The sequence below is a fragment of the Vitis vinifera genome, chromosome 12 (assembly GCF_030704535.1).
Source record: "Vitis vinifera cultivar Pinot Noir 40024 chromosome 12, ASM3070453v1".
NCBI lineage: Eukaryota > Viridiplantae > Streptophyta > Magnoliopsida > Vitales > Vitaceae > Vitis > Vitis vinifera.
In genome coordinates this window covers 1,152,910-1,167,992 of record NC_081816.1, presented here as the reverse complement: position 1 = coordinate 1,167,992, position 15,083 = coordinate 1,152,910, and the positions used below count along the sequence as shown (strand labels likewise).

Sequence of the window (15,083 nt, the reverse complement as noted above, 5' to 3'; positions counted from 1 at the left end):
TTTCATTTTTCTGCAGCAAAATATCAGGTTGAATTGATGGATATGGAAGAAGACAAGTTCATCATGAAGGATTTTGTGGATGAAAGGCCAGCCATGGAGTAATATTATAACTTATTATTATTATTATTATTATTATTATTATTATTATCTATGTATTAAAAATAAAAATTAAATTAAACTAATTTTTAAAATTAATTTTATGTATAAATTGGGGTGGGACAAGGCAATACTCAAATTCGTCCCAAGTTTTAAAAAAAATCTCGAATTTGTCTCAAACCCGTTTATTTAAATTTCAGATCTGTCCCATTAGGGGTGGATGGATACCCAAAAAAACTCGTCCTATTGTCATCCCTAAACATGAGCAGTTACTATGGTACTTGAGTGAATTTGTTCTCGAACAATATGACAATTGATTAATTTCTATATGCTTGGGTATGTTCACAATAAATTGGATTAGCAACAATATGAAGTGCTAGTTCAGTGTCATAGACTAGTTTGGCAAGTTATGAGTGCTCTAGCTAATTGCAAGTCATCCAACAAATACTTTAGCCACATAAGCTCACACGTAATGGAAGCCATGGCTTGATATTATGATTTTGCTGAAGGCTTGACATTGTTGTTTGTTTCTTGGTTCTCCATGAAATAAGAGCCCCTCCAAGGAAAATGCAATAACTAGTGACAACTCATCTCATGATCGAACATTAAGCCCAATTTGCGTCTCAAAATCCCCTTAGTAGCAAATTTCCTTTGGCTAGAAAATATAATCCTTGTCCAGGTGCACCTTTGAGATATCCTAAAAGATGATGAAAAACATCTAAATGAGACTTTCTTGGTTGTTGCATAAACTGGCTTAAAATATGGATTGAATAACTTATCTCTAGCTAGCCTTGTAATAGTAAGATAAATGAGTCGTCCGACCAATCTTCTATAAATGGATGGATTCTTCAATAGATCTCCTATTGTGGGTAGGAGTTTAATATTTTCTTCCATAGGTGTTGACAATGGTTTGGCCCTCAGCAAGCAAACTTCATCTAAGATATTAAGAGTGTATTTTCGTTGGGATATTGAAATATTGTCAATAAAACGAGCAACTTCAACACCAAGGAAATATTATAATTGGTCGAGGTCCTTGATGCAATATTTGGTGTGGAAAGACTCCTTAAGAACAATAATTGCATTTTCATCATTGTCGGTTATGATCATGTCATCTACATAGATGAGCATAGCTATGAAAAAATTACTAAAGATCTTTGTGAGTGAATAGTCATCCCTTGATTGATGAAAGCCATCTTATTGAATGGTATTATGAAAATTTTAAAACTAGCTATGGGAGGCTTATTTAAGCCCATATAGTGATTTGTTGAGTCGACAGACCATAGGCGTATCCCCCTATTGACGAAAGTCGAGAGGTAACTATATATAGACTTCCTCAAGCCAATCACCATGGAGAATAGCATTTTGAACATCCATTTGGTGAAGTGACCAATATCAGACAAGAACTACAACAAGTAAACATCAAACTGTAGTTAACTTGGCCACAAGAGCAAATGTCTCCTTATCGTTAATCCTTTCGCATTGAGTGAAGCCTTTCACCACGAATTGGTCTTTGTATCAATCAACCATGCCATTGAGGTTATGTTCTTATAAAGCCATTTTCACCCAATCAAACTATGACTAGAATCCATGATCCTTAACTTTGACACCAATTTTAGATTAGGTTTTGACCATCTCATTTGTCAACCAATTGGTATTTTGTAAGTGTAGACCATGTAATAATATGAATTTCTTAAAAACTTGATGAAGATTTATTTAGTTTTTAAAGTGTATTACTTTAAGAAAATTTTAAAGGCATCCATAGTTAAAAATTTTAGGACAACTTCATATGAAATAGCAATGTAATTAGTGCATAGACTCCGCTGAAAGATGGCTTTATGAATGGACTTATGAGGTTAGACTTTCTTTAGTAAGAGTTGTTTGCTTTAGCTATGAAAATGAATAGCACCTGAGTAAGCTACTTATTTGAATATGTGGCTAAGAATGCTCAGATGTTTTGATTGAGAATGAGCAATGGATGAAGGCCACTTGGACTAGCTATGTTGGCCACTTGTTTGCAAGAAATTCAGTTAAAAAGAAGCTGCTAAAAGGTGTCTAATATGGGGTTAACCCTGTTTAATAAAAAGGGCTTTAGGAAGAACATGAGCAATGCTGCTTAAAGTTAACTAGCAACTAGCTTAAACTTACGGTTGTTGGCAGCCTTCAACAAAAACTTAGAACACCATAAAACCTAAAAGTGAAAGTTTGTTATGTTTTTCCCCTATATGAAACTCCTTTAAGTTGTCATTTAAATGAACAGTAAATGGAGGCTTGGATAGCTAAAATTTTGGTGAACTTGTACATTAGATAAGGGATATTCTATTTTGAAATCTAAATTTTATTAGATTTTTAGGATAGAGAAATTGAAAATTTGATGTGTGCTTAGTTGTGAAGGTTTATATAATATGGAAAACTTCTTACAAGAATTCATTTCTCATCTTATATGTTAATGTCAAGCATTGGTGTTGAAGTATGCATATTGTGATGAAGTTTGTTACTCCTGGCTTGATGAAAGATGATTAAAATAGCTATGATGTTCTAATTATTAAAACACGTGTATTATTGTACTAGTGACTAACATTGAAGTGTAGCAAGAAAAACATGTCAATTGGCACTTAATGTGATGGAAATTGAGGAAAGACATCAAGAAGGGTGGCCTAATGATATTAAGTTGGGGGAACAATCTCCTAGTAGGAGCTCCTGAAGGAAGAAAAGTAAAGTACCCAAAGGTGAAAGAGCCAAAACATACCTTGTGAGGATCTTTATTGGGATTAAGTTGGTGCATAGATGTATTTCACTAGATAAGAGACCGGAATCACAAGTTATAGTTTTGAGAAATCAAGGAAATTTGTTTGCTCAACCAATAGGTATATGGTGATCACTTTAGGAAGTATGAATTGGTTCTTACATGAAGTTGGTGTTGATGATGGCTTGCTGTGTTGAAAATGTTATATTTGATTGTATAAATTTGTTTAATGTTTAGAGGAGTTTACGATAGCTTAAATTTCTACATAGAAGTTTTCCTTGCTGGGCCGTAAGCTCATCCTTTTTGTGAACCCAATTTTCAGATTTGGTTGAAGGGGCACAAGGTGATGGAAATGAGGATGAGATCTCTAGAGCTTGAAGAACTTTATTTAATTAGATTGAAAATCTGAGATGATGTTGTAACTTTTTGGTTGTATTAAGGTGTTTTGCTACTATGATTTTGTGAGGATAAGAAAGTTGAAACGAAAGCAAGTGTTACTTATTGTGTATTGGAGCCTAGAATTTTGAGGACTTAAGCAAACTGCAAGTAAACTTAAAACAATGTTGCTCAAGAAATGCTTGTGGAAGGATAAAAAATTGCCCAAGGAAAATCTTGGAAAATATAAAATCACAAAATTTTCCCGTGACTTTACTCAAACATCTCTAAACAAACAGCCTGAGCAAGCTTTAAAAGCTTTAAGCAAACTAGCCTCACTTAGCTTACTCAGCCAACCTCACGTTTATCCATGATCTTCCCTAGTCTCAATTAGCTCACTTAGCCAGCCTTGCTCAGCCAATCTTGCTTTTGCTCATGTCTTTGCTCATACAAGGATTGAGCAATTCAAGCACCCTTGAGCCATCTCGACCTTGCTTAGGTAAACGCCTGAGCAAACCGATACTAGTATCGATGCCAGGTTCCCTCCAACTTTCTTAAGCAATAATATCATAATTATATTTAAAGTAAGTGTTCTCATTTTGCATTTAATTTTATTTATTTCTCCATTTACTTTAAGTTTACAATTTAAATTATGGAATAATCTCATTTGAATTTAATAAAAAATTGTCCTAAAAATTAATTTCAAGTAAATCAAAATGTAATTTTTCCAATTTAATTATGAAGTAACAAATTTTGACAAAATTGCTTAAATGGGTTGTGAAAAGTAAGGTTAGGCTTGGGAAAATTTCTTAAAATAATATTTTCATGAGTTATACTAATGTGATAAAAATAATAATTTCTCCTACTTTTATTTTTAAACTAAGAAATTTAAAAATGACAATTTCCATACTTAGTATCTTGAATGTTATGCTAAACCATGATTTTAGATCTTGGGGTTAATAAGTTAAATTATTTATAACATTTGACAATATTTTCATTTTCCCATAGGTTGGTTTCAAAAGCCAACGTTTTGAGTGACCCATCCCTTGGCTTGAGAGTCACATTGTTGCACTCTAGTAGGACACTCAAGCACCCTGCATCTTTTATTTTTTATTTTTTTGCCTTGATTTTTTTTTTTTTTAAATCATGAAAAAAAAATTGTATTTTTATAAAAAAAAAAAAATTGGTTTTCCTAGACCAACACCAAGTGAAAAATATTTTGTTAGAGCCCTTGAAAAAAAATCTTAGTGTCCATTTTTATTCTTAGTTCTAAAACTCCTACTCAAGAATTGTTATAGGAAATCTTCAAGGTCTTTTTGGGGAGGAAAAGCAAAAGGTCATAGATTTGAGGCTTTAGGCCTCAATATTATTTCATGGGGTGATCCTAATGGGCATAGGGGATTGTTGCATCATAAATATGATGAAAAAGTATAGATGTTGATTAATATAACACTCTTGGAGTAGGCAATATTTGGATTAGATAAATCTATATACTTTTATTCCATATTATTGAATTTTCGTCACAGACTTTAGATTTTTACATCTGAAAGGGTTTTTAGTAATGTTTTTAGAAGTGGACTAGTTATTGAGCTGGAAAAGTTACTAATTCACAATTCATTGGTCAGATCAGTGATCGAATTGCGATCGAACCAGTGATGTCATAAATATATAATTTATATTTTATTAAAATTAAAAATAATTTTAAGAAATTAAAAAATATACATAATTAAAATTTTTAACAACATTTCATTTTTTTATATTTGATATGTCAATTAAATGATAAATATAAATATATTAATATATCAAATTTTATTAAATAGAATATGTATAATATTTAAATATGAAAAGAAAATTATAATATTTAATTTTATTTATCTATGTATTTTATTATTTTAAAATTTAAAAAATTATTATATTAATTAATTCATATCATTTCTAATTTCATTTTTTCTTAAATTTAACTTAAATCTTTTTTACCTTGAAATAATGATTTGCCCATTTGGATAGAGTCCATGTTGGGGAAGAAAAGGTTAATTTAAAAATGGTTTTGAAGGGAATTGACTTTTGGCTCGCTTGGAGTGCAAGTCCCTTGTTGGCCAAGTTGGGTCTCACCCTTTAAATAATTAGACAATTGAAACCATTGAAGATGAGAATCTCTCTCCTCCCAAAGATCTTGTGGCTTGGGTACTTAGCTACCTCAATTCGTCTAGGAATAAATGTTGAGTAAGTTCATTTACATTATTTCAATTCTGTATGAATTGCCATACCTTCAATTATCAGATTGAAACCTACGGCTATTTAGAATTGTTTGATCATGAATTTTTATATAACCCAACTTAGACTTTTATTACATCTTTATGCATCAGAAACTATGATTAAACCTCTGAATATGGAAATCTAGGAAGCAAATCTCATATAGAAGAGGATATGGTGGCACAAGTCAACTTCATGGATACTTCTTTGGATGAATTGCCTGACTCGGAGCAAATCCCTCAATCATATGAAGACCTTAACGTGAAAGCCAGAATTGAAGAAGCTGAGAAGATGATCCAGAAATGGAATCAAGATGGGCAACAGATTGCTGAAAAACTAAGATCGAAAATGGTAGTAGAGCCTTTGATCATGTGGGGTTTATTCATCCATCCATAAGCCATTTGATTCTATCTGTTTTAACTGAAGTGAATAAAAACTTTTATGTTGCTGAATTTTTTAAAACAGTTAGATAGGAACTCGACCACTTTCCGATTGGAGGCTGTAAAATGTCCAGATCAGTGGTTGAAGATCAGGCAGGTTTTGAAGAGAAAGGATCTGGAACCTCTGCAACTAGCTCTAGACAGATTTTGTTTTGCAAACAAAGCATGCCGAGGCAGGACGAATATCGGTTCATGTTCATCTGCAGAAGGGCTTAATCCCTTTGTAAGATTAAACTCTACACAATGAAGCACACTTCAGTTTAGTTTCTTTCTTTCTGCCCTATTGACTATTTGTCTGCACTTTCTTTTTGGTTCCTGGGAACTGTTGGAATTCAGAGTTTTCATTATAAAATGCTGCATAAGGCCAAAAACTTAGGAGAGGAGAAACAGCTCCTCAGGAAGATAGATGCAAGCCAAAGGAGGGATGTTGATTCATGCATCTCAGTAGAGAGCTTAACTATAGAGTAAGACACAACTTTGAATTCATTTTTTGGTTATGGTTGGCTGCTTGGGGTTGTGATCAATTGGCTTCTTTCTCCCTCCTTTACAAGGGTTATTTTGATCCTGTTGAAACAGATCAAGATGTTGTACAACAAGATGGAATGGGAGAGAAACAGCTCTGAGAAAAAGCAGCTCCTTAGAAACATCAAAGAGCTTGAAGTGGACAGGGACAAAGCTCTCTCTAATGCTAATTCCCATTTGTTGGGTTCAAAAGAAGATATACAAAACCATATCAAAGTAAGATTGATGGGTCTGAATAATTCAGTTGATCAACTATATTACTATAGCCTATGCTTTTGGTTAGGGTATGAATGGTTTTCTGGGCTGATTGTTACCTAATGTTTTGTTGATTTTGCTCCTTCTGTAGATTATCAGTAATGATTTGGATCAAATAAGGAAGGAACATCTGCCAATCAAGGCTAAAATTAAGCATGTTGAGAAAGAGATGAATGTCATAGAAAAGGATGTAGGTTCTTTACAGAAGAAGTTGGTAGCTATAAACCAAAAAAAAGAAAAAGCATATAGTTCTGTTCTTGAATGGAAAAAACTACTAGGCGAGGCAGTATGAAGACTCCTAATTGTTTTATGTTCAATTTGCAACTTGATTTATAGCTTTAAATAGTATCATTTTCTGTTTGTACCTATTATCAATAACTACACATGATTATACACAAAGGTGTATAATGAAATATGCACTAAATTAAAAGGGTGCATTGATGTCTACAAATAAGGTCAATGCCCTAGCCATTCAAAATATATAGAACTTAATTTAGAGAAAAAAAAGTTCTCACTTCTCACCTTCCTTATTACTAGTTCTTATCAACATATGCTGTAGCATTCCATTTTATTTTGCATCAAGAGGGCCCCTATATACTATTAATCTATAAGATCAATATAACAACAAAGAAAATGTGAAGAAGACTTGGGACTGTCTAGAAGCTACATGTTTTATGGAAAATCTTGCAATTATGAAATTCTAGGGTTCAAAGTTCTTTAATTATAAGATGGTTGATACTAGACTCCAATATAACAATTTCATGACATCATGTGCATTCCAATTAAATAGGTTTTTCCAACATGATTTGTATTTGGATGAGTCTAATGTTGTATATGTTAGAATATCTAAATTACTCCATTCCAAGCCCTATATCATTAGGGTTCATGCATCTATAATACTAGCTAGGCAGATTAGATCTCAACAATAAAAGGAGTAAAAATAAAATAAAATAAAAACTTTAGATCTAGGTGCTCAAAAAACGTTACATATAATTTGGATGTTCTCAGATCAATTCCAATTGACAAAGAGGATGGTACAAATCTTAAAGGTTTTCCTTTCAATGGCCATCTCATAAACATTGGCACATGAGAATAGTAAAATTCTCTCTATAACCTTTTACTACAATTGTAACCTTATATGTCTCAACCCTTCCATTTACTCTTCTTTTTTTCCTTGTAGACCCTCTTGCGCCCAATGGGTATTATTCCTTGAGGTGTTTCTACAAGTTCCTAGACTTTGTTAAAATACATAGATTCTAACTCTATCTCCAAAGCTTCTTGCCATAAATGAGCATCCATATCACTCATGGATTCATTGTAATCTATGGGATCAATATCATATTCCATTGGAATTGCCTCCCAAATACATGATCGATTTGGTTGTGAAACAATCCTTCCACTACGACAAGGCATTCGTGTATAAGAATTGTCAAGAATGATAGGTGTAGGTACCATCAACTCCATGGTATTATGTGTTATCATGGGTTTGGCCTCTAGGGCTTTCCAATTGACATTACTCTTAGACTTATTACTTACCTTATGATCTTCTTCTAGAAATATAACATTTGTGCTAGCAATGCCTTCTGGTCGGTCCTACTAATAAAATAATAACCCTTAATTTGTTCCTTTTGGATATCTTATAAATTGATAAACTTCTGACCTTAATTCCAACTTATCTACTTTTGACTTTAGCACATGTACTAGACATCCCCATATGCAAACATGATGTAACCTAAGTTTACAACCCATCCATATTTTCATAGGATTCAAAGGTATAGATTTAGAAGGAATTAAATTAAGAAGGTATCCTACAGTTTCCAAGGCATGTCCCTAAAAGGATGTAGTGAGAGTTAGGAAACTCATCATCAATCTCACCATGTCCATTAGAGTTTGATTTTATCTTTCTACCACTCTATTCTTCTATAGGGTTCTAACAATACTCAATTAAGATATAATTAGATGCTTTTTAAGGCAAGAATCAAACACATCAAACATGTACTCACCACTTCAATCTAGTCAATGTGCCTTGAGGTGTTTACCTAATTGCTTTTTCGATTCCAATTTAAATTTCTTGAATTTCTCCAAGACATTGGATTTTCTATGCATAAGGTCAACATAACAATACTTAGAGTAATAATCAATAAAGATGATAAAATACTCATACTCTTCACATGCATGAATATTAAAAGGATCACATACATAAGTATACACTAACTCTAAATATTCTTTGGTTTTATGTCCTTTAGTTGTAGATGAGTTTTTGGTAATTTTACTTTTTATATAGGATTCACATACTAGAACTAGAATCAAAAAGTGCAACGATCCAAATTCAACTAATCTTTAGATCCTATTTAGATTAATATGACTTATGTGAAGATGCCAAATGAAAATTTGATTAGTGTTCAGTACTTTCCTCTTCAATGAAATTTGATTATGCTCAACATTGGGTAAAATATAGGAAAGAGTAATGTGATAAAGATTATCAACCAATGGGCTTGAGCAAATAAATGAATTGTTTTTTCTTATAAACATTTTTTTATTGAAATAAACTAAATAATTACAACTATTTAAACTAGAAACTAAAATGAAATTATTTCTAAACTCAAGTGCATAAAAACAATCCTTGCTTTTTAGATGACATTTATTTTCTAATATTAGGGTAACATTTCCCATGACTTGGTCTTTTTAATGAAGATAGTAATTTTTTTAATAAATAAATAAATAAATTTTGAAATATTGTCTCTTTAATATTAAAGTATTTTAATTTAATGAATAAAAATATTTTTCGGATTGAATGATAAATTGTTTTATAATTATTAACATCAAAATTATTTGGTATTAAAATAAACAATAAATTATATTATATTTTCTAATATCTAATTTCAATAACATATATATAGTTTATTTTGTATAAATTATTGAGTATAAAATAATGCTTTAGTGAGAGTTTTAAAATGGGTTTTTGAATGTAATATAGTTTTTATCATGAATACACTCAAGATAAATTGTTTCCTTTTGCTAACACTTTTATTCTTTTTTGGCAAAGTTTATTGTAAAAGGAAATTAATGATTTGACATGAAAAAGTAATGTTTTGTCATGAATAATTTTATTTCAAAAAATTAATTTCACAGCCAAATGACAAATTTTATGTTTTGTTGAGAGGCATTGTTCATAAGTCATTTTCTATGACTGTCCAATTGTACTTAGGAAAAAAAACTAAGGCATTAAAGAGGCACCCACCAAGCTCTTAATCTTCATTGAAAAATGAATGAAAAATTTAATCCGATATTTAGACGAATATACAAACAATGAGATTAAAGTACAAAAGATAAGACTAGGTATAAAAAATGATACTAAAGTACAAAGTAATGAGACCTAAGTATACCCATAATCCAACCTAATTGGTTACACTTTTTTTATAGTCAAGTCTTCGATATTATAGCCAAAACCTTGTATTTATGAGTTATTTCTCATTACCTTTTCTTTTACATGGATATCAACTTTACAAAACAAAAAACATGTCTTCAAGAAAGCCATTGATTAAAAATAAATCCAACTTTGAAGATTTCAAAAGCTTATCAGATCCTTAAAAACCTTAGATCTGATAAAATCATGATTACCATTGCCCCTTGATTTCCGGAAACTTTGGGTGCCAAGGCCCTTTTTCCTCTACTAGCAAAAAGAAAAGACTGATCATCTCGACTGCAACTAGGTTGATTAAGGGAAAGTTGCATGATTAATGGTGATAACTAACCAATAACAATGTAAAAGTATGTAGTAAAGTAATGGTCATTTCTTAACAAAAGCAGATACTCAGTCACCAAGTGTCCCCCATCATCATTGCTAGTGAAATGGAGTCCTGGAAGAAAGGGTTGGTGCCAGGACTGATGACAGAATAATCAGTTGAGTTGGTGGATTGGTGGGATTAGAAAAATGAGATGTCTCCTTTTGCTAGTTTGGATTGGGATTATCTGTGTTTTTTAATTCTTGTCTTTTACTAATTACTAGGTCTCAAGTTAATATTCTTTGTGACTGTGACAAAGCATTTCATAATCGATCAGGCCATCAATGGATTTTAATTATCATTACATGTTTATTAATCAATGCTTTAAAATCAGACCGGTTATTGAATAAAAAAAGTTATCGATTCACGGTTCATTGATTGGATCGACTATTGAACTATGGTCGAATTGGTGACATCATGTTGTATATTATTAAAATTAAAAATAATTTTAAAAAATAAGGATTTTATATATATTAGTTTATAAATTACTTTCAAATAAGAAATTTGGATTAAAAATAGGTTTTTAATTTAAAATTAGAAATTTTAAATGTTATTTTTAAATTATAAAATTATTTTAAAATTGAAAATTTTATATTTATTTAAAATTATTTAAAAACGGGGACACATTTGATTGTTTCTAGAAATTTATTTTAATTCCTAATGTTTTGAATGATTTCATTAATTTAAATTCAAATAACAAATTTTAAAAATAAAAAAGTTAAACGAATTACAAATGTAAAACTAAAATAAATAAAATGAGAATAAAGTAAATAGAAATATAAGATATAAAGAAAATGGAGAAATGCTTATCATTGTCTGAGGGCTGTCAGCGGTGTAGTCGTCAGGCTGTCGACAACGTCCCCGTTGGCCAGCAGCATCGGCATCCGTGGTGGACCTAAAGCAGCAGCCTGCAACTGGAGCATGGAAAGGGAGAATTAAGAAGTAAGGGGGTAGCAACAACATAGGGTTTTGTTACGGGGGTAAGGGCTTTGACCCAAAACAATGTCGTTTTGATGGGGAAAAATAACAGCTTTTGAACCATTTGGTTAGGGGAGAATGGGCTAGTTCACCGGTTTGACCGTAGGTTCCGACAGTTTGATGTCGATTCAAAGGGTGGTTGGTTCAAAGGGTCGAACCGAATTAGAACTACGATCGATCGATGGTCGGACTAATCAGTTCGATTTGGTTTTTAAAACCTTGACCATAACCTAGTAACTAAAGACTAAAGCTTTTAATTTAATTACAAACTTAATTTGACATGTATTAAAATTTCAAAAATTCATGAATTCAAACCTCAATATATGATCCTCCAATTTATTAAGCCTATATATAAGCTTTGAGATGATTGTCCTCCTTAAAAGTCATGAGTTCAAACCTCATCTCATATTAATTTAACAATTATATATAAAGTCCACATACAAATCTAAATAATTACCCATAAAGTAGAGCATTAAGTTTTAGTCTAAATTGGCTTGAAACATTTTATATTTCCCCACTTCTTGTATTTACACCCTAAACTACGAGCTCCTTCATTCCATCGAGTATCTTATATTCTTCCTCACATCTTTATTAATAAAGTATGGTTTATGCAAGACTATTAATATCTTATAATATTTTCTCCTCATGACTTAAAATATTTATAAATATATTTTAAATAATTTTCTTTATTTTATTAAAAGTCTAATATTACGATGACATATGAATATAGGAAATATTATATATAATATTCTTTTAATATATATATATATATATATATATATATATATATATATATGAATTTTGGAGATTTTCCAACGGGTCAATCCATATATGTAATATAGCTGGCCAACTAGCCAGGTGGTGTATGGAAAATAAGCAAGCTTAAGCACATCATTCCATAAAATCCAAAAAATGATGTCATTGCACAACTAAGCAAACTCAATTTAAAATAGAGAAAACCTAGAGGATGGCATAGATGACCAGTCAGGTGCAATGGAATTGATCTAGAAGCCATGTCCAATTTTCCATTAGGTTAAATGAAATGTCAACTTCATGATACAATGATCACATCTTACCCGAAGCCATTGATGAGATATAATTTCAACTTTAAGGAATTCAAAAGCCTCTCAAGTCAATAATGATTATGCAAGTATATAGAAAAATTAATGTTCTCCATGCATGGTAAGTTGAAGCAGATCAATACTTGATATGGTAATTATTCCAATTAAATACATGTGAGACCCTAGCTATTAAAATTTGATAGATCCATTTGATATAGATAGAGCACCAAGGGGAGGGAAAATACAAACTTAAAGCACATCATTTCAAGGAATCCTAAAACTGATAGAGATTTGCAGCCAAAGAAGATTCATTCATCTGCCATTGGGTTGATAAAATAATATCGGCTTTACAAAACGATAATCACATCTTAACTTAAGCAAATGATGAGAAATAATTCCAACTTTCAAGAATTCAAAAGCCCTCTCAAGTCCCTAAATTATGCCACCGTCAAAGTTAATTAACCCCCCTCAATGTTCATCCCAACCGCAACGAGCCAACCGGATACTTTTGCGAGTTCATTAAGACGATAAACACCTAACAATAATGAAAAAAACCATAGTAAATTAATTATCAGAAACCTACATGACTCAATGATGAAATATGTGGATGTTGTTGTGTATCATTATTGCTATTGGAATGGAGAATTAAAGAAAGAGTTGGGGGCCAAGATTGATGATAAAATGATCATCAGTTGTTGCCTTGATGGTCATCTACATTCATATATGGCATACTTCATTCATGTGGTTAAAGTTCAGCAGTATGAGAGGTGTCCCCTTTTGTGTTTCCAAATATTGGGTAGGCCTCAAGTGCCCATACGCTTCTTGATAATTAGTATATCCTTTATGATCGTGTACATGACCAAAATGATTACCGATAGAAAAGGCACCCCCTAGACAGGGAAAAAGCATACAAGAATGTAACCCGTAAAAGCCTTATTGAGACTTTATACATCCATTACCCAAGGCTATAAGGTGTTAGATAACAAGTTGATCAAAAGGTGGTACGAGGTTTGTCTTTGTTATCTAATAATATTAAGACAATCGGGTATTAGTTTTGGAATCAGAATTACATTGTAATTAAAATGCATTTGACAATACATTTATTCAAAATACTTAAAAGTATTACCAAACAGACTCTTAATGAAAGTCATTTGCAGTTCCCATAATGATCATCTTCTACATATTTAGTTCTTTTTATCATTTTCATTCTAAGTTAAACTATATCAACTAGTAGGTTGATCATCTCTACCTATACTCAACGTTTGGGCTATTCCATCTATGTGGCCATGCAATGAATATGGAAGTTGATGGCTATGAAAATCATCATGCACTGTTCCTCACCTAACAAGAGAAGAAAAGGAAATGTGCTTTCTGTTTAGAGAAAAGGAAAAGGAGTCAAATAAAAAAACAAGTAATGACTGCTTTATTGACCATTGCTCTTGCTACTTTTGTCAATAATCGACCCCAGTTGGTTGAAAATCCCACACTCATTGATTATCACATTGTCGCATCTTCTTTGCACAAATGGATGAAACCCCAACAAATTTTAATCAAAATTTCTCCATTTTTACTTCAAAATAGGGGTTGTTAGATTCATCAATGAAGCCTTTTCTTAAGACACCTTTTGATCATCCTCCAAAGACAGTTTGTCAAACAAACGTTTTCACTGAGAGGTGATTGGTTTTCTTTGTGGCCTGAAAGACCTACTACTTTCTCAAATTCAGCTGAGTGCTTGAGGACTTCACTTTATCATCATCTTTTGACACTTGTTTTCAACTAAATGTCCCCATTTTAGTTGAAATGTTATATCCAAAATTTTGTCAAGCTCTTAAATCATGATTATATGGTGGACAATTGTGATTATAATAACATGTCACATTTTGAACTAATCCAATTCTAGGCTGTTAATGAATTTTGAGAGTAGATAGGATTAGGAATATGAATGAGAATAAGAACGAAACGACAAAAAAATCCTAATTCATGAGTGAGTTTTGTTTTTTAACGGGAATAAGGAATAAGGGTCTATATGATAATTATTTTCTAAAACAATTCTTAAAAATAGTTTTTAAAAGCTGTCTTCTAATGTTTTATAAAATAAATATAACTTTATTTGCCAACTATTTTTTAGAACAATTTTCTATTCTCTAAAACAAAATACAGAAAAGTATGTTTGACAATAAAAAAAACTGTTTTCTATTTTTTGTTTTTAAATTTGAAAATATGGTATTTTTATATAACATTTTTTAGTTTTTTTAAAGTTATTTTCATTTGTTTTTTAAAGGATGTTTTAAAAAATAATTATACAAATATGTGGAGTGATTAAAAATAAAGCATTAGATATACAAATTATTTTTAAAACATATTTAAAAATATTAAAAATATATTAAAAATATTTCAAGTTTTCAAATAGACTTTTATTCTATAAAACATCAAAGAACAATTTTCAAAAATTGTTTTTTATTTTTAAAAACAATTACCAAATAGGGTCTATATGTTTGGGAACATGATATATTTTTAACATATCTTCTATATTTTTAAAAATAACTTCTATATGTAATGTTATATTTTTAGTTAT

At 31.1% G+C, this 15,083-nt stretch overlaps 1 protein-coding gene across 4 annotated transcripts; it reads left to right on the top strand.

Moving 5' to 3' along the window:
• The first annotated feature begins 5,329 nt into the window (after positions 1 to 5,329).
• Positions 5,330 to 6,981, top strand: LOC100852672 (proton pump-interactor 1). 4 transcript variants are annotated; one of them, XM_010658815.2, is made up of 6 exons: positions 5,330 to 5,437; positions 5,616 to 5,818; positions 5,933 to 6,130; positions 6,244 to 6,371; positions 6,484 to 6,645; positions 6,776 to 6,981. In XM_010658815.2, the coding sequence occupies exons 1-6, from the start codon at positions 5,431 to 5,433 to the stop codon at positions 6,801 to 6,803; spliced, it is 726 nt and encodes a 241-aa protein (XP_010657117.1). In that variant the 5' UTR covers positions 5,330 to 5,430; the 3' UTR covers positions 6,804 to 6,981. The 4 variants fall into 4 exon arrangements, 2 of the variants coding, with proteins under 2 accessions (XP_010657117.1, XP_010657118.1); XM_010658816.3 differs by having other exon boundaries at positions 5,337 to 5,437; positions 5,581 to 5,818; XR_009467167.1 differs by having other exon boundaries at positions 5,616 to 5,838; positions 6,484 to 6,981.
• The last annotated feature ends 8,102 nt before the right edge of the window (positions 6,982 to 15,083 follow it).